Raw genomic sequence first — 18,408 nt, 5'->3', positions numbered from 1 at the left:
TGGCAGTTTGTTTGTCAAAAACGCATCAACATGCTTGAAAAACATCGAAGATATTTAAATTAAATGGAGTATCTCAAAAAAGTTCTGCATTTCTTTTGGAGTGACCTCATATCCATCCATTTTCTTCATTTTCCAAATTTTTTTTTAAATTCTTTGCGTCAGCCCTGGGGGGTAACATAGGAAGATTCCTGGAGTTTTGAAATTGTGCATCTTTTAGAGCTTGAAAGAGTGAGACATCAAGCCATAATTCTTTACAGTTGCAAATCCCTTGTGGTGTGGATCATGCTGTAATTCCATATATTTACCTGGTGAAAGACTCTGAACATCAGTGGTTTTTCCTAACGAGTCCACGGCCATAGGGATTTTCTTGAAACAGTTTCTCCATCAAATATCAGAATCCAAAAACCGTGGATTCGTTACGGATTGATACTCTTCTAAAACAGTAAAGTAATGTTCTCTCAGAGAGGCGCATGAGCTAATGTCTGCTATTTCGTCCAGTGCTCAGAGAGTTGCACTGTCGGAAGTATCACGAGTGACTACAGAGTGTGTACACTGTGTTCTTGGTACAGCATTCTGATACTGTCTACCGACTGGAACAGAAAACACGCAAGTCGCTGGCTACCGCCATTTCTGCAGTTTCGCACTTATGTCTACGGGACTATATTTTCGAGACAAGGTGCCGTAGTAGCGCGATGCCTCCAAACACGTTGTGTTCATCACAGAAAACCTGATCAATATCATAGAACATGTTACAGAAAATTGCGGACGTACAGATAAATCAATGGCACATTTGTCGCTGATGTTGATTATCGGTTTAAAGAGACTAAACATGTATGGTTGCGGTTATACTTTCATTCACCCCTCTACCCACCCCCTGCATAGAATCTATGAATCCCACTTATCAGTGTCTAGAGTGAATCTCTTGAGCAAATGAGAGAACGTATCCGAAATGTTTATCTAGTGTGTATCTGAGGTGGGTACCAGCTGGTATTCATCTAATGGCATGTGGAAAACCATATAAAACCACCTTCAGGCTGGCTGGCTAACCAACCCTAGCCATTAATATGCAAGACAGATTCGGTCAGGATCAGGCTCGTAATGCCGTGTTCTGGAAGCAACGTATTAACGCCGTTGGCTATCCTCCATCGGCTCCCCCTTTTTTCTTTTCCTCTCCTCCCCCCTTTTCACCCTCATAGGTCCAGGTCCTCCCCTCCCTTCCCCCATCTATCTGCCGTCGTGTCCCCTGTATAGTGCTGTTATAAGTGAGTGTTCAGTGTTGTGCGTCCCCTGTAAGTGTTGCGAACAGCCGCCATACTGTCGCAAGTTGTGTTTTTTATCTCTTGCAAACAGAAACCAGACTGTAGCCGTGTTTTTTAATTGTGTCTGTCTACTTCTTGCGTGTCTTCATCCGCATCGTCACCGCAGTGTTTTTATATTTTAAATTCCACAACTTACCGCCATTTTACAGTTTTTTACAATGTCACCGTTTTATCGCCTGCTTTTCTTGTTTGTTTCTATTCTCATTATGTTTTTTAACTTTGCTGTAGGCTGTATAGCAGCATATTACCGTTTTGCCAGCCCGCCCCCTTCCACACAACATAAAAAATTATTTCATCATTTCATTTTGTAGTGTAACCTTAAGGGCGTTCTTGCTTGATCACTGTTTCTGTCCAGTAGAAGAAATTTTTGAACATGTGAAATACAAGACTCGAAACAATAAAGTGAAAAATAACCTACTGGAAGTAGCGCAAGTTTGTTGTAGATACAGCAAAAAGAGGGGAAAAAATTCAATGCTATGTTGCTGTTACATTTTATAAACTACTTATAAGCATACCTGTGTGTGTGTGTGTGTGTGTGTGTGTGAGAGAGAGAGAGAGAGAGAGAGAGAGAGAGAGAGAGAGAGAGAGCGTCTGCGTTTGTGTGTGTGTGGGCATGAGTGTGCACTATCATGAATACCATTTATAAAAGAATTTTGAATTACAAATTCCAGAACATTATTTGGATGAATAAATAAATACTGAATTTCTATTGAATCAGACAGCGATGTAGAAAGCAATGTTGCTGTCCAATGATCAATGTTGCCTTGAATGTTCATAAAATGTAACAAACTTACTTCTGAAAGAAAGCGTACTTAATATGCAGGGTTTTTTCTTATTAACAGTTAAAACATCTGAAGCGACATAGACGCTGCAGCCAAAAGTAACGTAATATGAGTCACGTGGGGTTGCAACTATCGGGAACCATCCCAAAAGTGGATGACAAATGTTGAACGTATGACGTCATCTACGACATACCTCGCCCCAACTGTTGGACTTATCAATCCTACACTCACCGGTAGGTGGCAGTGGTACAAAATGCTACGCAACGGTCTAAATATCGAACACCTTTTGTAAATGTGATCTACTGTAAACGTAGAAGTTACAAAATTACTGTCCCCGCTGTGTTTCTTTCCTTTTCTCCACTTTTAGATGGTTAAAGAACTTATTTAGTAAAGAAAAAGTAGGTCATTTAATGGTATCGACGAAATTCTAAAGCTTATACTCATTTACTTGTGACGTAGTACGGTAGGTTAAACCAGCCGAGATTGCCAGACCGGTAAACAAAATAATAAATCCTACCTAAATGTAAAAACGTAACTGTCTAACGCAATGAAAAAAACAGTGCCTGCCAGACGCAAGACTCGAAGCCCGAGCCCCATGTGCTGAACTTGGGTTGGGATGATCAGGTGCGACAGACCAATGGGCTCAACCGCTGCATGTGTCGTGACGTATATCTGGTGACGTCACAAGTAAGACATTTGTCATTGAATGTTGGGGTGTTTCCCGACATTTGTGGCCCCGTATGTCTTACATTAAATTACTTGTCTCAGCGTCATCTACATCGCTTTGAAGGTTTTTAGACGTTATTATGGTCCACCCTATATACACTACTGGCCATTAAAATTGCTACACCAAGAAGAAATGCAGATGATAAACGGGTATTCATTGGACAAATATATTATACTAGAATTGACATGTGATTACATTTTCACGCAATTTGGGTGCATAGATCCTGAGAAATCAGTACCCAGAACAACCACCTCTGGCCGTGATAACGGCCTTGATACGCCTGGGCATTGAGTCAAACATAGCTTGGATGGCGTGTACAGGTACAGCTGCCCATGCAGCTTCAACGCGATATCACAGTTCATCAAGAGTAGTGACTGGCGTATTGTGACGAGCCAGTTGCTCGGCCACCATTGACCAGAAGTTTTCAATTGGTGAGAGATCTGGAGAATGTGCTGGCCAGGGCAGCAGTCGCACATTTTCTGTATCCAGAAAGGCCCGTACAGGACCTGCAACATGCTCAAATGTAGGCTTTCGCAGGGATCGAATGAAGGGTAGCCACGGGTCGTAACACATCTGAAATGTAACGTCCACTGTTCAAAGTGCCGTCAATACGAACAAGAGGTGACCGATACGTGTAACCAATGGCACCCCATACCATGTCGCCAAACACGGATGCGACCATCATGATGCTGTAAACAGAACCTGGATTCATCCGAAAAAATGACGTTTTGCCATTCGTGCACCCAGGTTCGTCGTTGAGTACACCATGGCAGGCGCTCCTGTCTGTGATGCAGCGTCAAGGGTAACCGCAGCCACAGTCTCCGAGTTGATAGTCTATGCTGCTGCAAACGTAGTCGAACTGTTTGTGCAGATGGTTGTTGTCTTGGAAACCTCCCCAGCTGTTAACTCAGGGATCGAGACGTGGCTGCACGATCCGATATAGCCATGCGGATAAGATGCCTGTCATCTCGACTGTTAGTGATACGAGGCCGTTGGGATCCAGCACGGCGTTCCGTATTACCCTCCTGAACCCGCCGATTCCATATTCTGCTAACAGTCACTGGATATCGACCAACGCGAGCAGCAATGTCGCGATACGATAAACCGCAATCGCGATAGGCTACAATCCGACCTTTATCAAAGTCGGAAACGTGATGGTACGCATTTCTCCTCCTTACACGAGGCATCATAACAACGTTTCACCAGGCAACGCCGGTCAACTGCTGTTTGTGTATGAGAAATCGGTTGGAAACTTTCCTCATGTCAGCAGGTTGTAGGTGTCGCCACCGGCGCCAACCTTGTGTAAATGCTCTGAAATGCTAATCATTTACATATCACAGCATCTTCTTCCTGCCGGTTAAATTTCGCATGTGTAGCACGTCATCTTCGTGGTGTAGCAATTTTAATGGCCAGTAGTGTACATAACACCGAAACGTACATAAAATATTTCTGTTAAATTAACAAGAAATTGCGCGAAGGTGAAGAACAAAGTATTCTGGATACAGCAAGGTGCAAATGTTTTGATAAATGTTCAATGTGCCGCTGCCTTGCACATTTTCACAGCATGCAAGGCATTACACCAAAAGAACTAAATACAAAAATTCTTTAACCGCTAGTATCATGCGTCCCATGATTTTATGACTATAAATCATACCAACAACAACGTTTTCGAGAGACTGTAAATGTGTTAGTGCTTTGAGACAGCATATATTCATGCAATGTAAATTGCAATGTGGGCTTCAAATGAAAACGACAAAACCAAAATCGGCGCCTTCCAAGTTCTGTTTGTAGCGTAGAGAGCGTCCTTGCCTGTTATTGCTTCGCCGGCCGAAGTGGCCGTGCGGTTAAAGGCGCTGCAGTCTGGAACCGCAAGACCGCTACGGTCGCAGGTTCGAATCCTGCCTCGGGCATGGATGTTTGTGATGTCCTTAGGTTAGTTAGGTTTAACTAGTTCTAAGTTCTAGGGGACTAATGACCTCAGCAGTTGAGTCCCAAAGTGCTCAGAGCCATTTGAACCATTTTTGTTATTGCTTCAACGTTTCATAGCACATTGCCGAAATATCACACAACATATTCTGTGTTTCACGCGAGGCAGTGCCTCCTCGGCATGAAATACATCTACATCTACATTTATCAAAATGCAAGCCACCTAACGGTGTGTGGCGGAGGGCACTTCACGTGCCATTGTCATTACCTCTCTTGCAGAGTCTGCCTCTTGAGTTTGCTAAACATCTCCGTAGCACTATCACGCTGACCAAATAACCCTGTGACGAAACGCGCCGCTCTTCTTTGGATCTTCTCTATCTTCTCTGTCAACCTGACCTGGTACGGATCCCACATTGATGAGCAATACTCAAGTATAGGTCGAAAGAGTGTTTTGTAAACCACGTCCTTCGTTGATGGACTCTCCCAATGAATCTGCCGGCCGAGATGGCCGTGCGGTTCTAGGCGCTACAGTCTGGAACCGCGTGACCGCTACGGTCGCAGGTTCGAATCCTGCCTCGGGCATGGATGTGTGTAATGTCCTTAGGTTAGTTAGGTTCAAGTAGTTCTAAGTTCTAGGGGACTGATGACCTCAGAAGTTAAGTCCCACAGCGCTCAGAGCCATTTTTGAACCAATGAATCTCAACCTGGCACCCGCATAACCAACAATCAATTTTATATGATCATTCCACTTCAAATGGTTCCGTACGCATAAATAACAGGAAGTAACGTCACAAAACACTTACAGCTCGACGTCCACTTCAGGGTGTTACATCCCTCGTGAGGGCGGCTGAAGTATACGTCGTCGGGGCAGAGTGGCTCACCTGTATGGCGGGCAAGCCGGCGGCGAACGTCTTCTGCTTGACGGGCAGGAAGGGGTCGGGCGGCTGCGCGGGGTCCGCGAGCGCGGAGGCCTCGGCGGCCTGGCGTACGCGGCGGTACATGTAGGACTCGGCCACGATCCAGGGCGCCGTCAGCCAGTGGCGCGAGCAGGCGCAGCCCGCCGCGCGCAGCAGCTTGTTCCACAGCGCCGCGTCGCCCGCCGTCGACGTCAGCTGCGGCCACGACGCGTCACCGCGCATCTCCTCCAGCAGCTGCGACAACTGACGCACCGACCCGCTCTGTCCGAATCCCTAATCTACAACCGGCGGGCTAGACCTTCCACACACACTGAAGAGCCAAAGAAACTGGTGACCCAGCGAGCACGCAGAAGTGCCGCAACACGACGTGGCATGGACTCAACTAACGTCTGAAGTAGTGCCGGAGGGAATAGAAACTGTGAATCCTGCAGGGCTGTCGATAAATCCATAAGAACACTAGAGGCTAGGGATCTCTTCCGAACAGCACGTTGCAGGGCATCCCAGACATGCTGAATAATGTTCATGTCTGGGAAGTTTGGTGGCTAGCGGAAGTGTCTGAACTCAGAAGAGTGTTCCTGGAGCCACTGTGTAGCAATTCTGGACGTTTGGGGTGTCGCATTGTCCTGCTGGTACTGCCCAAGTCCGTCGAAATGCGCAATGTACACAGATGGAGGCAGGTGATCAAGACAGGATGCTTACGTATGTCACCTGTCAGAGTCTTACAAAGACGTATCAGGGATCCCATATCACTCCAACTGAATACGACCTACACACCATTACAGAGCCTCCACCAGCTTGAACAGACTACTGTTGACATGCACAGTCCATAGATTCATAAGGCTGTCTCCATAACTGTACACGTCCATCCGCTCGATACATTTGAAACGAGATTCGTCCGACAAGACAACATGTTTGCAGTCATCAACAGTCCAATGTCGGTGTTGATGGGCTCAGACGGCCGCTGTGGCCGAGCGGTTCTAGGCGCGTCAGTCTGGAACCGCGCGACCGCTACGGTTGCAGTTTCGAATCCTGCCTCGGGCATGAATGTGTGTGATGCCCTTAGGTTAGTTAGGTTTAAGTAGTTCGTTCTAGGGGACTGATGACCTCGGATGTTAAGTCCCATATTGCTCAGAGCCATTTGAACCTTTTTTTTTTTTTTATGGGCCCAGGCGAGGCGTAAAGCTCTGTGTCGTGCAGTCGTCAAGGGTACACAAGTGCGCCTTCGGCTCCGAATGCCCATATCGATGATGTTTCGTTGAATAGTTCACTCGCTGAAACTTGTTGACGGCCCAACACTGAAATATGCAGCAATTTGAAGAAGGGCTGCACTTCTGTCACGCTTCTCAGTCGTCATTGGCCCCTTTCTTTCAGGATCTTTTTCTGGTAGCAGTGATGTCGGAGATTTGATATTTTGCCGGATTCCTGATATTCACGGTACACTTGTGAAATTGTCATATGGGGAAAATCCCCACTTCATCACTACCTCGGAGATGCTGCGTCCCATCGATCGTGCACCGATTATAATACCACATTGAAACTCACTTAAATCTTGATAACCTGCCATTGTAGCAGCAGTAACCGATCTACTAATTGCGCCAGACACTTGTTTATACAGACGTCTCCAACCTCAGCGCCGTATTCTGCCTGTTTACCTATCTCTGTATTTGAGAAAGCATTCTTATACCAGTTTCTTTGGCGCTTCAGTGTATTAGGGTTTCATTCTCGCATGGAGTGCAGGCAGGACGACTGATTCTTTGCCTCTGTGGGCGCTGTAATAAGAGATGCCGTAGGTACATTGCACGTGTGCAGGAAGTTGCCGACTTTACTCGACACACACACCTGCACATACATATTGTTATCTGAGATACATTTTCCCAGAATCAAATTAAAATAGTTATCATCTGGTTATGAACTATATTCCAGAATGTTTCTCTTGGTTGCAAATGCTGGAACTGGAACTCCCCTCCCAAACTATCTAGAAATGGGGCTCCCTCTGCCCCAATATCAACTCACCTGGTATTTAACTGAGCTATTACTTTACTGTAGGTCAAGAATCAAACAGTCTGCTCTGTCTTCAGGGCAAAAGCCAATTAAAAGTACAAAAAACTGTAATGAGATTTTTGCAGTGCTGATGTACCTAAACTCCTCCTGGATACTTCTTTCAGCATACCAACGACATCGCCTTCCAGAAATCCTATCGAGACCTTTATCTCACATCAACTGATCTACCTCTTTGTGCAACGAGTGGCGCCTCAAGATCAATACATTCAACCAGTTTACCTCTTGGTGCAATCAGTGGTGTTTCAAGATCAGTCCGTTCAAGACCAAGCCATTAATGATAGCTTCTGCTCCTACCATCCCTCCAAATAAGCATTACTGCAAAATGTCAGTCGAACGATGGTTTCGGAAGCTACCACCTTTGTGGGTGGAATACGCTTCCTGAAGATGTAGCCAATCAACCTCACTCTGGGATCCACTTTCCTGTGATTAGTTTTATGTGGTTGTTCCTAGATACACTCAGTACTTTTTCGGCAAACTGTGTAATCAAACAACAAGTCTCTCTGCCTATGTATGAGGAATACGTTACTTTTCTTTATGTTGAGTGTCAACCGTCAAACCCTGCATCTGTCGTTAACCCTCTCCAGGATCTACTGCGTTTCACTATAATTTTTTATCATTACAACTTATCCGTATACAACAGCAGCATCTGCTAAAGTGCGCGTCATTTATGTTGGCGGCCGAGTTTAGGTTCGTTCTGCGCATCTGACGTCACAAAACACAGTCAGCCAATGAACAGAGAACGACGTTGCCACATCTCGACTGCAGTGCAGAGCATGGACGAGTGTCTTCAGTTTTAGAAACGTTCAGTCATAAATAAAGTAATAGAACAAAAGCAATGTCTTGATAGCAGACATTCTTTTATAGAAAGTTTGGAGAAAGCATTCTTTATACCAATTGCTTCATATTCTATTAATTAATTAAACCAAACAAGCAATAAGATTCCTACTTCAGGCGATAGCAAGGAAAGGTGTTTGTATTACTCTCACGAACCGCTTTTTCGCAATAAAGAACAGCGGTAATTGTTTATTTCCTATTGTACTTCGACGAAGCGTGAGTAATTCATAGTCATACCAACAGTGTTTGTCAGTATTTTGCATGACGTGTTATAGTTCTCATGGTACTATGTACTCACTCATGGCATTCTAATGTCCGACAAAGTGCGTTAGTGTAACGGTTAAGGTGTTGGGCTACTACACGAAAGGTTATGAGTTCAAACCTTGTGGGGTGTGTAAATATTTTCATTATTTAAAAACAATATCGAAGTGCCTTACTTCACGAATTATATTCATTTGAATGCAATTTTTTGAAATTTCTAGTGCTTTGTCTCTTCATTAACCCTTTCGCTGCTGCAGACACGTGCTCGCCGCATTCTGTGCTGTGCGCGATTTTGTCATCACTGCACTGCTCACCTGTGCAGACACATGGTGTTCCCAATGCTTTGACACACTTATCATTCGATTTCACAAAAACTATTTGGCCCAAAAATTTGATTTTTACACGTCTTCTTGACTGATACCTTCCCCCCATAAATGACTTAATTTTGTTTTGATGTTCAACGCAGTTATTATGCAGCATTAAATGTAGTAAACCTTTGCACGAAATTTTGAAGAGTTTGCAGAGGTAGAAAGTCCATAGCGTATACTTTCCATATGGTCGATTTTAGTTGCCACAATGTTGAGAATACTGTATAACAATATCTCATTTAATTTAAGCACGACATAGATGTCGTATGTAATATTGAGAAATATTCCGTCTTTCGCGACTGTAATAAAAGTATTATTTACACTGGACGCGTTTGGCTATATTTTAAAGCACTTCAATCAAGGAAAGGTATGGCACATACACAATGGTACTCATGTTCTCTTTCTTGTTTTTGTTCCACAGCCGCAGTTTTACCAATGGTACTGAAATATTTCCTCTTCTGCAACTGTAATAAGGGACTTATTTATACCAGACGCGTTTCTCTCTTTTGAAGGATCTTCAGTGGACAGTATTTTGTCTCCTCCATTGCCAAGTCACCTTTCGTAGTTTTGTGCTGCGGTAACACAATATTCAACGTTTGTGTTGGCAGATCAGTGTTTTAGCAAATAAATGATGTTTGTGTGTGCCACACACAAAAATTATATTTGACATAGCTCAGAGCACTTCACTGATAGACGGTATATTCAAGTCCTAATGTTTTTGTAAGTCCACAGTTTTGTTTAATGTATTTTGTCTACTTCCTTTTGATTGATTGAAGTGCTTTAAAATAAAGCCAAACGTGCTCAGTGTAAATAAAACTTTTGTTACAGTCGCGAAATACGGAATATTTCTCAATATTACATACGTCACCTATGTGGTACTTAAATGAGCTATTGTTATACAGTAAATTTTATATGAAATTTAGGTATCTTGTCCACATTTCATTCTCAACATTGTGGCAACTAAAATCGACCATACGGAAAGTATACTCCATGGAATTTTACCTCTGCAAACTCTTCAAAATTTCGTGCAATGGTTTACTATATTTAATGCTGCATAATAACTGCGTTGAACATCGAAACAAAATTAAGTCATTTATGGGGGGAAGGTATCAGTCAAGAAGATGTGTAAAAATCTAATTTCTGGGCCAAATAGTTTTTGTGGAATCGATTGATGAGAGTGTCAAAGCAGTCGGAACACGATGTGTCTGCACAGGCGAGCAGTGCAGTGACAAAAACGCGCACAGCGCGGAATGCAGGGAGCACGTCTTGGTAGCAGCGAAAGGGTTAATGCGGCCGTGGTGGCTTTACTTCATGAACTGCGCGCTCCCTCCTAAACGTAAGCTTGCGAACTATGCTATACTATGGCGCTGCTTCAATTGGCGCGTGCGTCGTGTGCAACTGGCAACGCAGCAATCTCCCGCGTCTGGGCGGGCATGCGCGAGCCGCCAAGATAAAAGAATTGAACTATAGTAGCCTCTAGAGTCTAAGAGCTTCCGGTGTTATACGGTACATTTGTATATGTGTTTCTATATGTAGTTTCCCTTGGGCGAGATACGTCCAAATAACTTTCACGTCCTTACGGCACTGCTGTCGATTTAATTGTTGTCTGCTTTTCAGTCGGATGATTGTGTCTAAGTGGCAGAATGTTTCATCGACCCGTCTCGCCGACTTCATCCAGCTGTTGCAGCGACAGCACTTTCCTCCACAACTGCCCCCTACCCCCACTAATTGTCCCTTGTTCACTGCAGGCCCGAGTGGTGGGTGTGTGGACAGGTATAAAGGGATAAACTGTTCTCACCATGTTTTTATTGTTCTCTCTCTCTCTCTCTGCGTGTGTGTGTGTGTGTGTGTGTGTGGTCGGATATATACAGGGTGTCACAAAAAGGTACGGCCAAACTTTCAGGAAACATTCCTCACACACAAATAAAGAAAAGATATTATGTGGACATGTGTCCGGAAACGCTTAATTTCCATGTTAGAGCTCATTTTAGTTTCGTCAGTACGTACTGTACTTCCTCGATTCACCACCAGTTGACCCAATTGAAGGAAGGTAATGTTGACTTCGGTGCTGGTGTTGACATGCGACTCATTGCTCTACAGTACTAGCATCAAGCACATCAGTACGTAGCATCAACAGGTTAGTGTCATCACGAACGTGGTTTTGCAGTCAGTGCAATGTTTACAAATGCGGAGTTGGCAGATGCCCATTTGATGTATGGATTAGCACGGGGCAATAGCCGTGACGCGGTACGTTTGTATCGAGACAGTTTTGCAGAACGAAGGTGTCCCGACAGGAAGACGTTCGAAGCAATTGATCGGTGTCTTATCACGGAACATTCCAGCCTATGACTCGCGACTGGGGAAGACCTAGAACGACGAGGACACCTGCAATGGACGAGGCAATTCTTCGTGCAGTTGACGATAACCCTAATGTCAGCGTCAGAGAAGTTGCTGCTGTACAAGGTAACGTTGACCACTTCACTGTATGGAGAGTGCTACGGGAGAACCAGTTGTTTCCGTACCATGTACAGCGTGTGCAGGCACTATCAGCAGCTGATTGGCCTCCACGGGTACACTTCTGCGAATGGTTCATCCAACAATGTGTCAATCCTCATTTCAGTGCAAATGTTCTCTTTACGGATGAGGCTTCATTCCAACGTGATCAAATTGTAAATTTTCACCATCAACATGTGTGGGCTGAAGACAATCCGCAAGCAATTGTGCAATCACGTCATCAACACAGATTTTCTGTGAACGTTTGTTGGTGATGTCTTGATTGGGCCCCATGTTCTTCCACCTACGCACACTGGAGCACGTTATCATGAATTCGTACGGGATACTCTACCTGTGCTGCTAGAACATGTGCCTTTACAAGTACGACACAACATGTGGTTCATGCACGTTCGTACGCTTCTCAACGACAGATTCGGTGACCGATGGATTGGTAGAGGCGGACCAATTCCATGGCCCCCACGCTCTCCTGACCTCAACCCTCTTGACTTTCTTTTATGGGGGCATTTGAAAGCTCTTGTCTACGCAACCCCAGTACCAAATGTAGAGACTCTTCGTGCTCGTATTGTGGACGGCTGTGATACAATACGTCATTCTCCAGGGCTGCATCAGCGCATCAGGGATTCCATGCGACGGAGGGTGGATGCATGTATCCTCGCTAACGGAGGACATTTTGAACATTTCCTGTAACAAAGTGTTTGAAGTCACGTTGGTACGTTCTGTTGCTGTTTGGGTTTGGGTTGTGGGGCGCTCAACTGCGTGGTTATCAGCGATTCTGTTGCTGTGTGTTTCCATTCCATGATTAATGTGATTTGAAGAGAAGTAATAAAATGAGCTCTAATATGGAAAGTAACCGTTTCCGGACACATGTCCACATAACATATTTTCTTTCTTTGTGTGTGAGGAATGTTTCCTGAAAGTTTGGCCGTACATTTTTGTAACACCCTGTATATGGTAACATCGATGACCATAGACAGCTCACGGTCACTTCAGTGTGGATGCACACAACGTCCGAACTCTTGCTAGATTTAGTCAAAAGCTGCGAACCGAGGGGTTAATGAACAGTCGACGCTACTGGCGTGTGACAAGTTCGGAGGTAGGTTTCCGTCTCAAGCATATTAGAATAGCCGAGGCAGTAACGCCGGTACGGTAGCTCAGCGTGTTCGGTCAGAGGGTTAGCTGTCCTCTGTAATAAAAAAAAAAAAAAAAAAAAAAAAACTGGGTTCATCGATCAACAACGAACTTAAACGGATGTATTACGACGTCCGCCCCGAGCAGATTCAACGAACAAAAGTGAACAAAATGAGATTTAAAAAAATTAAAAAATAAATAAATAAAAGGCAGTTAAGGCGAGTACTCATATACAGCAGGAAAAACGGGTTCGAGCCCCGGTCTGGCTCAAATTTTCACTTGTTATCGTTGAATTTTTTTGTGCCCTGTTGCTGCAGGCGTCTTCGTTACTCGTGAATTCTTAAAACTTTTCTTCTTAAAAAATGGCTTTGTTATAGTTTCTCTAGTTACGTTGAATTGCTTGAAGGGCGGCAACGCTTCATTTCCAAACCAAAGCAAAAACCAACGATAGTGTTTTAGTTTGTCTAGCATCTCCAGTCTGTTTCAAGCTTACGTCGGAGTGTGTTCTTAATCCGTTAGTCCTCACTAGCAGATCAATTTCAAACTAAAAATATTTGGTAAAGAAGATCCATCAAAGACTCCCCCGCAGAAGAGTGATATCCAGTTGATAAAAAATGTTTAGTGAAATCAAAAAAGATCAGTGCTAATCTGACTGACCATCTGTTGAAAATGATAAAATATGCACTGTTTATGTTCTTTACCTGTGTACTTCTGCACAATTAATATTTTATGCACTCTTTTAAATGTATGAAGGGGCTATGTAACTTTTTGTGTGATACATGTGTATTCTCCCCCCATGAACCATGAACCTTGCCGTTGGTGGGGAGGCTTGCGTGCCTCAACGACACAGATAGCCGTACCGTAGGTGCAACCACAATGGAGGGGTATCTGTTGAGAGGCCAGACACACGTGTGGTTCCTGAAGAGGGGCAGCAGCCTTTTCAGTAGTTGCAGGGGCAACAGTCTGGATGATTGACTGATCTGGCCTTGTAACACTAACGCCGGCCGCGGTGGTCTAGCGGTTCAGGCGCTCAGTACGGAACCGTGCGACTACTATGGTCGCAGGTTCGAATCCTGCCTCGGGCATGGATGTGTGTGATGTCCTTAGGTTAGTTAGATTTAAGTAGTTCTAAGTTCTAGGGGACTGATGACCACAGATGTTAAGTCCCATAGTGCTCAGAGCCATTTGAACCATTTTTTGTAACACTAACCAAAACGGCCTTGCGAACGGCTGACAGCGAGGGGAAACTACAGCCATAATTTTTCCCGAGGGCATGCAGCTTTACTGTATGATTAAATGATGATGGCGTCCTCTTGGGTAACATATTCTGGAGGTAAAGTAGTCCCCCATTCAGATCTCCGGGAGGGGCTACTCAGGAGGACGTCATTATCAGGAGAAAGAAAACTGGCGTTCTACGAATCGGAGCGTGGAATGTCAGATCCCTTAATCGGGCAGGTAGATTAGAAAATTTAAAAAGGGAAATGGATAGATTAAAGTTAGATATAGTGGGAATTAGTGAAGTTCGGTGGCAGGAGGAACAAGACTTTTGGTCAGGTGAATACAGGGTTATAAATACAAAATCAAATAGGGATAATGCAGGAGTAGGTTTAATAATGAATAAAAAAAATAGGAGTGCGGGTAAGCTACTACAAACAGCATATTGAACGCATTATTGTGGCCAAGATAGACACGAAGCCCACGCCTACTACAGTAGTACAAGTTTATATGCCAACTAGCTCTGCAGATGATGAAGAAATTGATGAGATGTATGATGAGATAAAAGAAATTATTCAGGTAGTGAAGGGAGACGAAAATTTAATAGTCATGGGTGACTGGAATTCGACAGTAGGAAAAGGAAGAGAAGGAACGTAGAAGGTGAATATGGATTGGGGCTAAGAAATTAAAGAGGAAGCCGCCTGGTAGAATTTTGCACAGAGCATAACTTAATCATAGCTAACACGTGGTTCAACAATCATGAAAGAATGTTGTATACATGGAAGAACCCTGGAGATACTAAGAGGTTTCAGATAGATTATATAATGGTAAGACAGAGATTTAGGAACCAGGTTTTAAATTATAAGGCATTTCCAGCGTCAGATGTGGACTCTGACCACAATCTATTGGTTATGAACTGCAGATTAAAACTGAAGAACTGCAAAATGGTGGGAATTTAAGGAGATGGGGCCTGGATAAACTGAAAGAACCAGAGGTTGTAGAGAGTTTCGGGGAGAGCATAAGGGAACAATTGACAGGAATGGGGGAAAGAAATACAGTATAAGGAGAATGGGTAGCTTTGAGAGATGAAATAGTAAAGGCAGCAGAGGATCAAGTAGGTAAAAAGACGAGGCTAGTAGAAATCCTTGAGTAACAGAAGAGATACTGAATTTAATTGATGAAAGGAGAAAATACAAAAATGCAGTAAGTGAAGCAGGCAGAAGGGAATACAATCGTCTCAAAAATGAGATCGACAAGAAGTGCAAAATGGCTAAGCAGGGATGGCTAGAGGACAAATGTAAGGATGTAGAGGCTTATCTCACGAGGGGTAATATAGATACTGCCTATAGGAAAATTAAAGAGAGTTTTGGAGAAAAGAGAACCACTTGTATGAATATCAAGAGCTCAGATGGTGAAAGGTGGCTACACTGAGTCACAGCGCCAGAGATTGCGCCAGAGAGTATTATTCAGTCGCCTCCACAGGTAGTAGTTGTTCAGAAGCGGTGGTAGGCAGTGCTTGTCGTGAAGTCGTCGTGGACAGTGCTTGTCGAGAAGCGGTGGTAGAGAGTGCTTGTGGAGATGTTGCAGTAGCGTGTCGTTGTTGAGAATATCCCATGGAGAGTGCTTGTTCAGGTGTTGTCATATTGCTTTGATGGACTAGAGTGTACTTTTCGTCAATATATATGAAGGTAAAAAAAATTCCTTTTTTTTTATTATTTCAAAGTCTTAAACAATAATGCCTCTTGGTAACAGGTTCAGTCAACAAGCATCTGGCTCGTGTTCTTGTATCAGACTGTATTGTGGTTTCTATGTGCAATTATAGTATTTCAGTTTTATTTAATTAATTCATTGTAAATGGTATTTAAAATTTCTGGTCTTATTGAGGAAGAACCGTGCCAGATGTGTACGTTGAATCACACTTCCACACAGAACAGTTACACTTGTGCTTTGTTGTTTTGTGGGTTTTATAGTTGCTGGGGACTTAATTAATTAATTGTGTTAACGGAAGTTTTGTTTCATTGTTTGTTGTTATTTTATGCAGTCAGATTGCGTACTAATACTACTCAGGGCCAACCGGTTACGAGACTGCGAAACTGGACAGACAGTAAAAATTATTTGCATAGTATTTAAATATTTAATTAAGCCCCCATGCAATGGAAACCCAGTTCTAAGCAAAGAAGAGAAAGCTAAAAGGTGGAAGGAGTATATAGAGGGTCTATACAAGGGCGATGTACTTGAGGACAATGTTATGGAAATGGAAGAAAATGTAGACGAAGACGAAATGGGAGATACGATACTGCGTGAATAGTTTGACAGAGCACTGAAAGAACTGCGTCGAAACAAGGCCCCGGGAGTAGACAACATTCCATTAGAACTACTGACGGCCTTGGGAGAGCCAGTCCTGATATAACTCTACCATCTGGTGAGCAAGATGTATGAGACAGGCGAAATACTCTCAGACTTCAAGAGGAATATAATAATTCCAATCCCAAAGAAAGCAGGTGTGAACAGATGTGAAAATTACCGAACTATCAGTTTAATAAGTCACAGCTGCAAAATACTAACGGGAATTCTTTACAGACGAATGGAAAAACTGGTAGAAGCCGACCTCGGGAAAGATCAATTTGGATTCTGTAGAAATGTTGAAGACGTGAGGCAATACTAACCCTACGACTTATCTTATAAGAAAGATTAAGGAAAGGCAAACCTACATTTCTAGCATTTGTAGACTTAGAGAAAGCTTTTGACAATGTTGACTGGAATACTCTCTTTCAAATTCTGAAGGTAGCAGGAGTAAAATACAGGGAGCGAAAGGCTATTTACAGTTTGTACAGACACCAGATGGCAGTTATAAAGAGTCGATGGGCATGAAAGGGAAGCAGTGGTTGGGAAGGGAGTGAGACAGGGTTGTAGCCTCTCCCCAATGTTATTCAATCTGTATATTGAGCAAGCAGTAAAGGAAACAAAAGAAAAGTTCGGAGTAGGTATTAAAATCCATGGAGAAGAAATAAAAACATTGAGGTTCGCCGATGACATTGTAAATCTGTCAGAGACAGCAAAGGACTTGGAAGCGCAGTTGAACGGAATGGACAGTGTCTTGAAAGGAGGGTATAAGATGAACATCAACAAAAGCAAAACAAGGATAATGGAATATAGTCGAATTAAGTTGGGTGATGCTGAGGGAATTAGATTAGGAAATGAGACACTTAAAGCAGTAAAAGAGTTTTGCTATTTGGGGAGCAAAATAACTCATGATGGTCGAAGTAGAGAGGATATAAAATGTAGACTGGCAATGGCAAGGAAAGCGTTTCAGAAGAGGAGAAATTTGTTAACATCGAGTATTGATTTAAGTGTTAGGAAGTCGTTTCTGAAAGTATTTGTATGGAGTGTAGCCATGTATGGAAGTGAAACGTGGACGATAAATACTTTAGACAAGAATACAATAGAAGCTTCCGAAATGTGGTGCTACAGAAGAATGCTGAAGATTAGATGGGTAGATCACATAACTAATGAGGAGGTTTTGAATAGAATTGGGGAGAAGAGGAGTTTGTGGCACAACTTGACTAGGAGAAGGGATCGGTTGGTAGGACATGTTCTGAGGCATCAAGAGATCACCAATTTAGTACTGGGGGGCATCGTGGAGGGTAAAAATCGTAGAGGGGTACCAAGAGATGAGTACACTAAGCAGATCAGAAGGATGTAGTCTTCAGTAGGTACTGGGAGATGAAGAAGCTTGCTCAGGATAGAGTAGCATGGAGAGCTGCATCAAACCAGTCTCTGGACTGAAGACCACAACAACAACATGTGTATTTTAGTTTTGAAAACATTGTTGTAAACAAATAATGAGTTGTCACACCATTTTTTTATTTTATACAATCTGGCAACCATAGGTATGTGTGTGTCGTATTTCGTGCTACAGTGCGTGCGGGTTACATGTACCGGTATTTGAATTTGGAGCGTCTTTGCCGTGGTGGTTCCTCTGTAATTGTATCTTCCATGTCTGCACCGATTTTGCAACTGATGCCTGCCGTATCTCGCTCTAAGTTTCTAAGTCGAAACTGTAGCGGTTCTATTCTTGTAATTTTATATACGTCGTTCCTGCTTGTTCACGAGTGTAGTCGCGCGAAGCTGCAGAGAAGGCGGCTTTCTGTTGCATGCAGTTTTTCTGCATACGATTCGGTATGCTGTCCGATGGCTTAGTAAGTAATGTCAAAGTTCCATCAGGCTTTTTGCTGCTGATGCTGTTGTATACACAGTAGTCGCCTCAGCGATACACATAGGCATCACAACGGAGGATATGTGTTGAGAGGCCAGGCAAACGTGTGGTTCCTGAAGAGGGGCAGCAGCCTTTTCAGC

At 43.5% G+C, this 18,408-nt stretch overlaps 1 protein-coding gene across 1 annotated transcript in view; it reads right to left on the bottom strand.

Annotated features, from left to right (window-relative positions):
- Positions 1–18,408, bottom strand: part of LOC126157624 (damage-control phosphatase ARMT1-like) — a 140,558-nt gene that overhangs the window by 101,503 nt on the left and 20,647 nt on the right. Inside the window, exon 2 of the mRNA XM_049916388.1 lies at positions 5,636–5,914. Within this exon, the coding sequence (XP_049772345.1) occupies positions 5,636–5,914 (279 nt within the window). The remainder of the gene's footprint in view (positions 1–5,635; positions 5,915–18,408) is intronic.

The sequence above is a fragment of the Schistocerca cancellata genome, chromosome 2 (assembly GCF_023864275.1).
Source record: "Schistocerca cancellata isolate TAMUIC-IGC-003103 chromosome 2, iqSchCanc2.1, whole genome shotgun sequence".
Lineage (NCBI taxonomy): Eukaryota > Metazoa > Arthropoda > Insecta > Orthoptera > Acrididae > Schistocerca > Schistocerca cancellata.
This window is presented reverse-complemented; position numbering and strand designations above follow the sequence as displayed.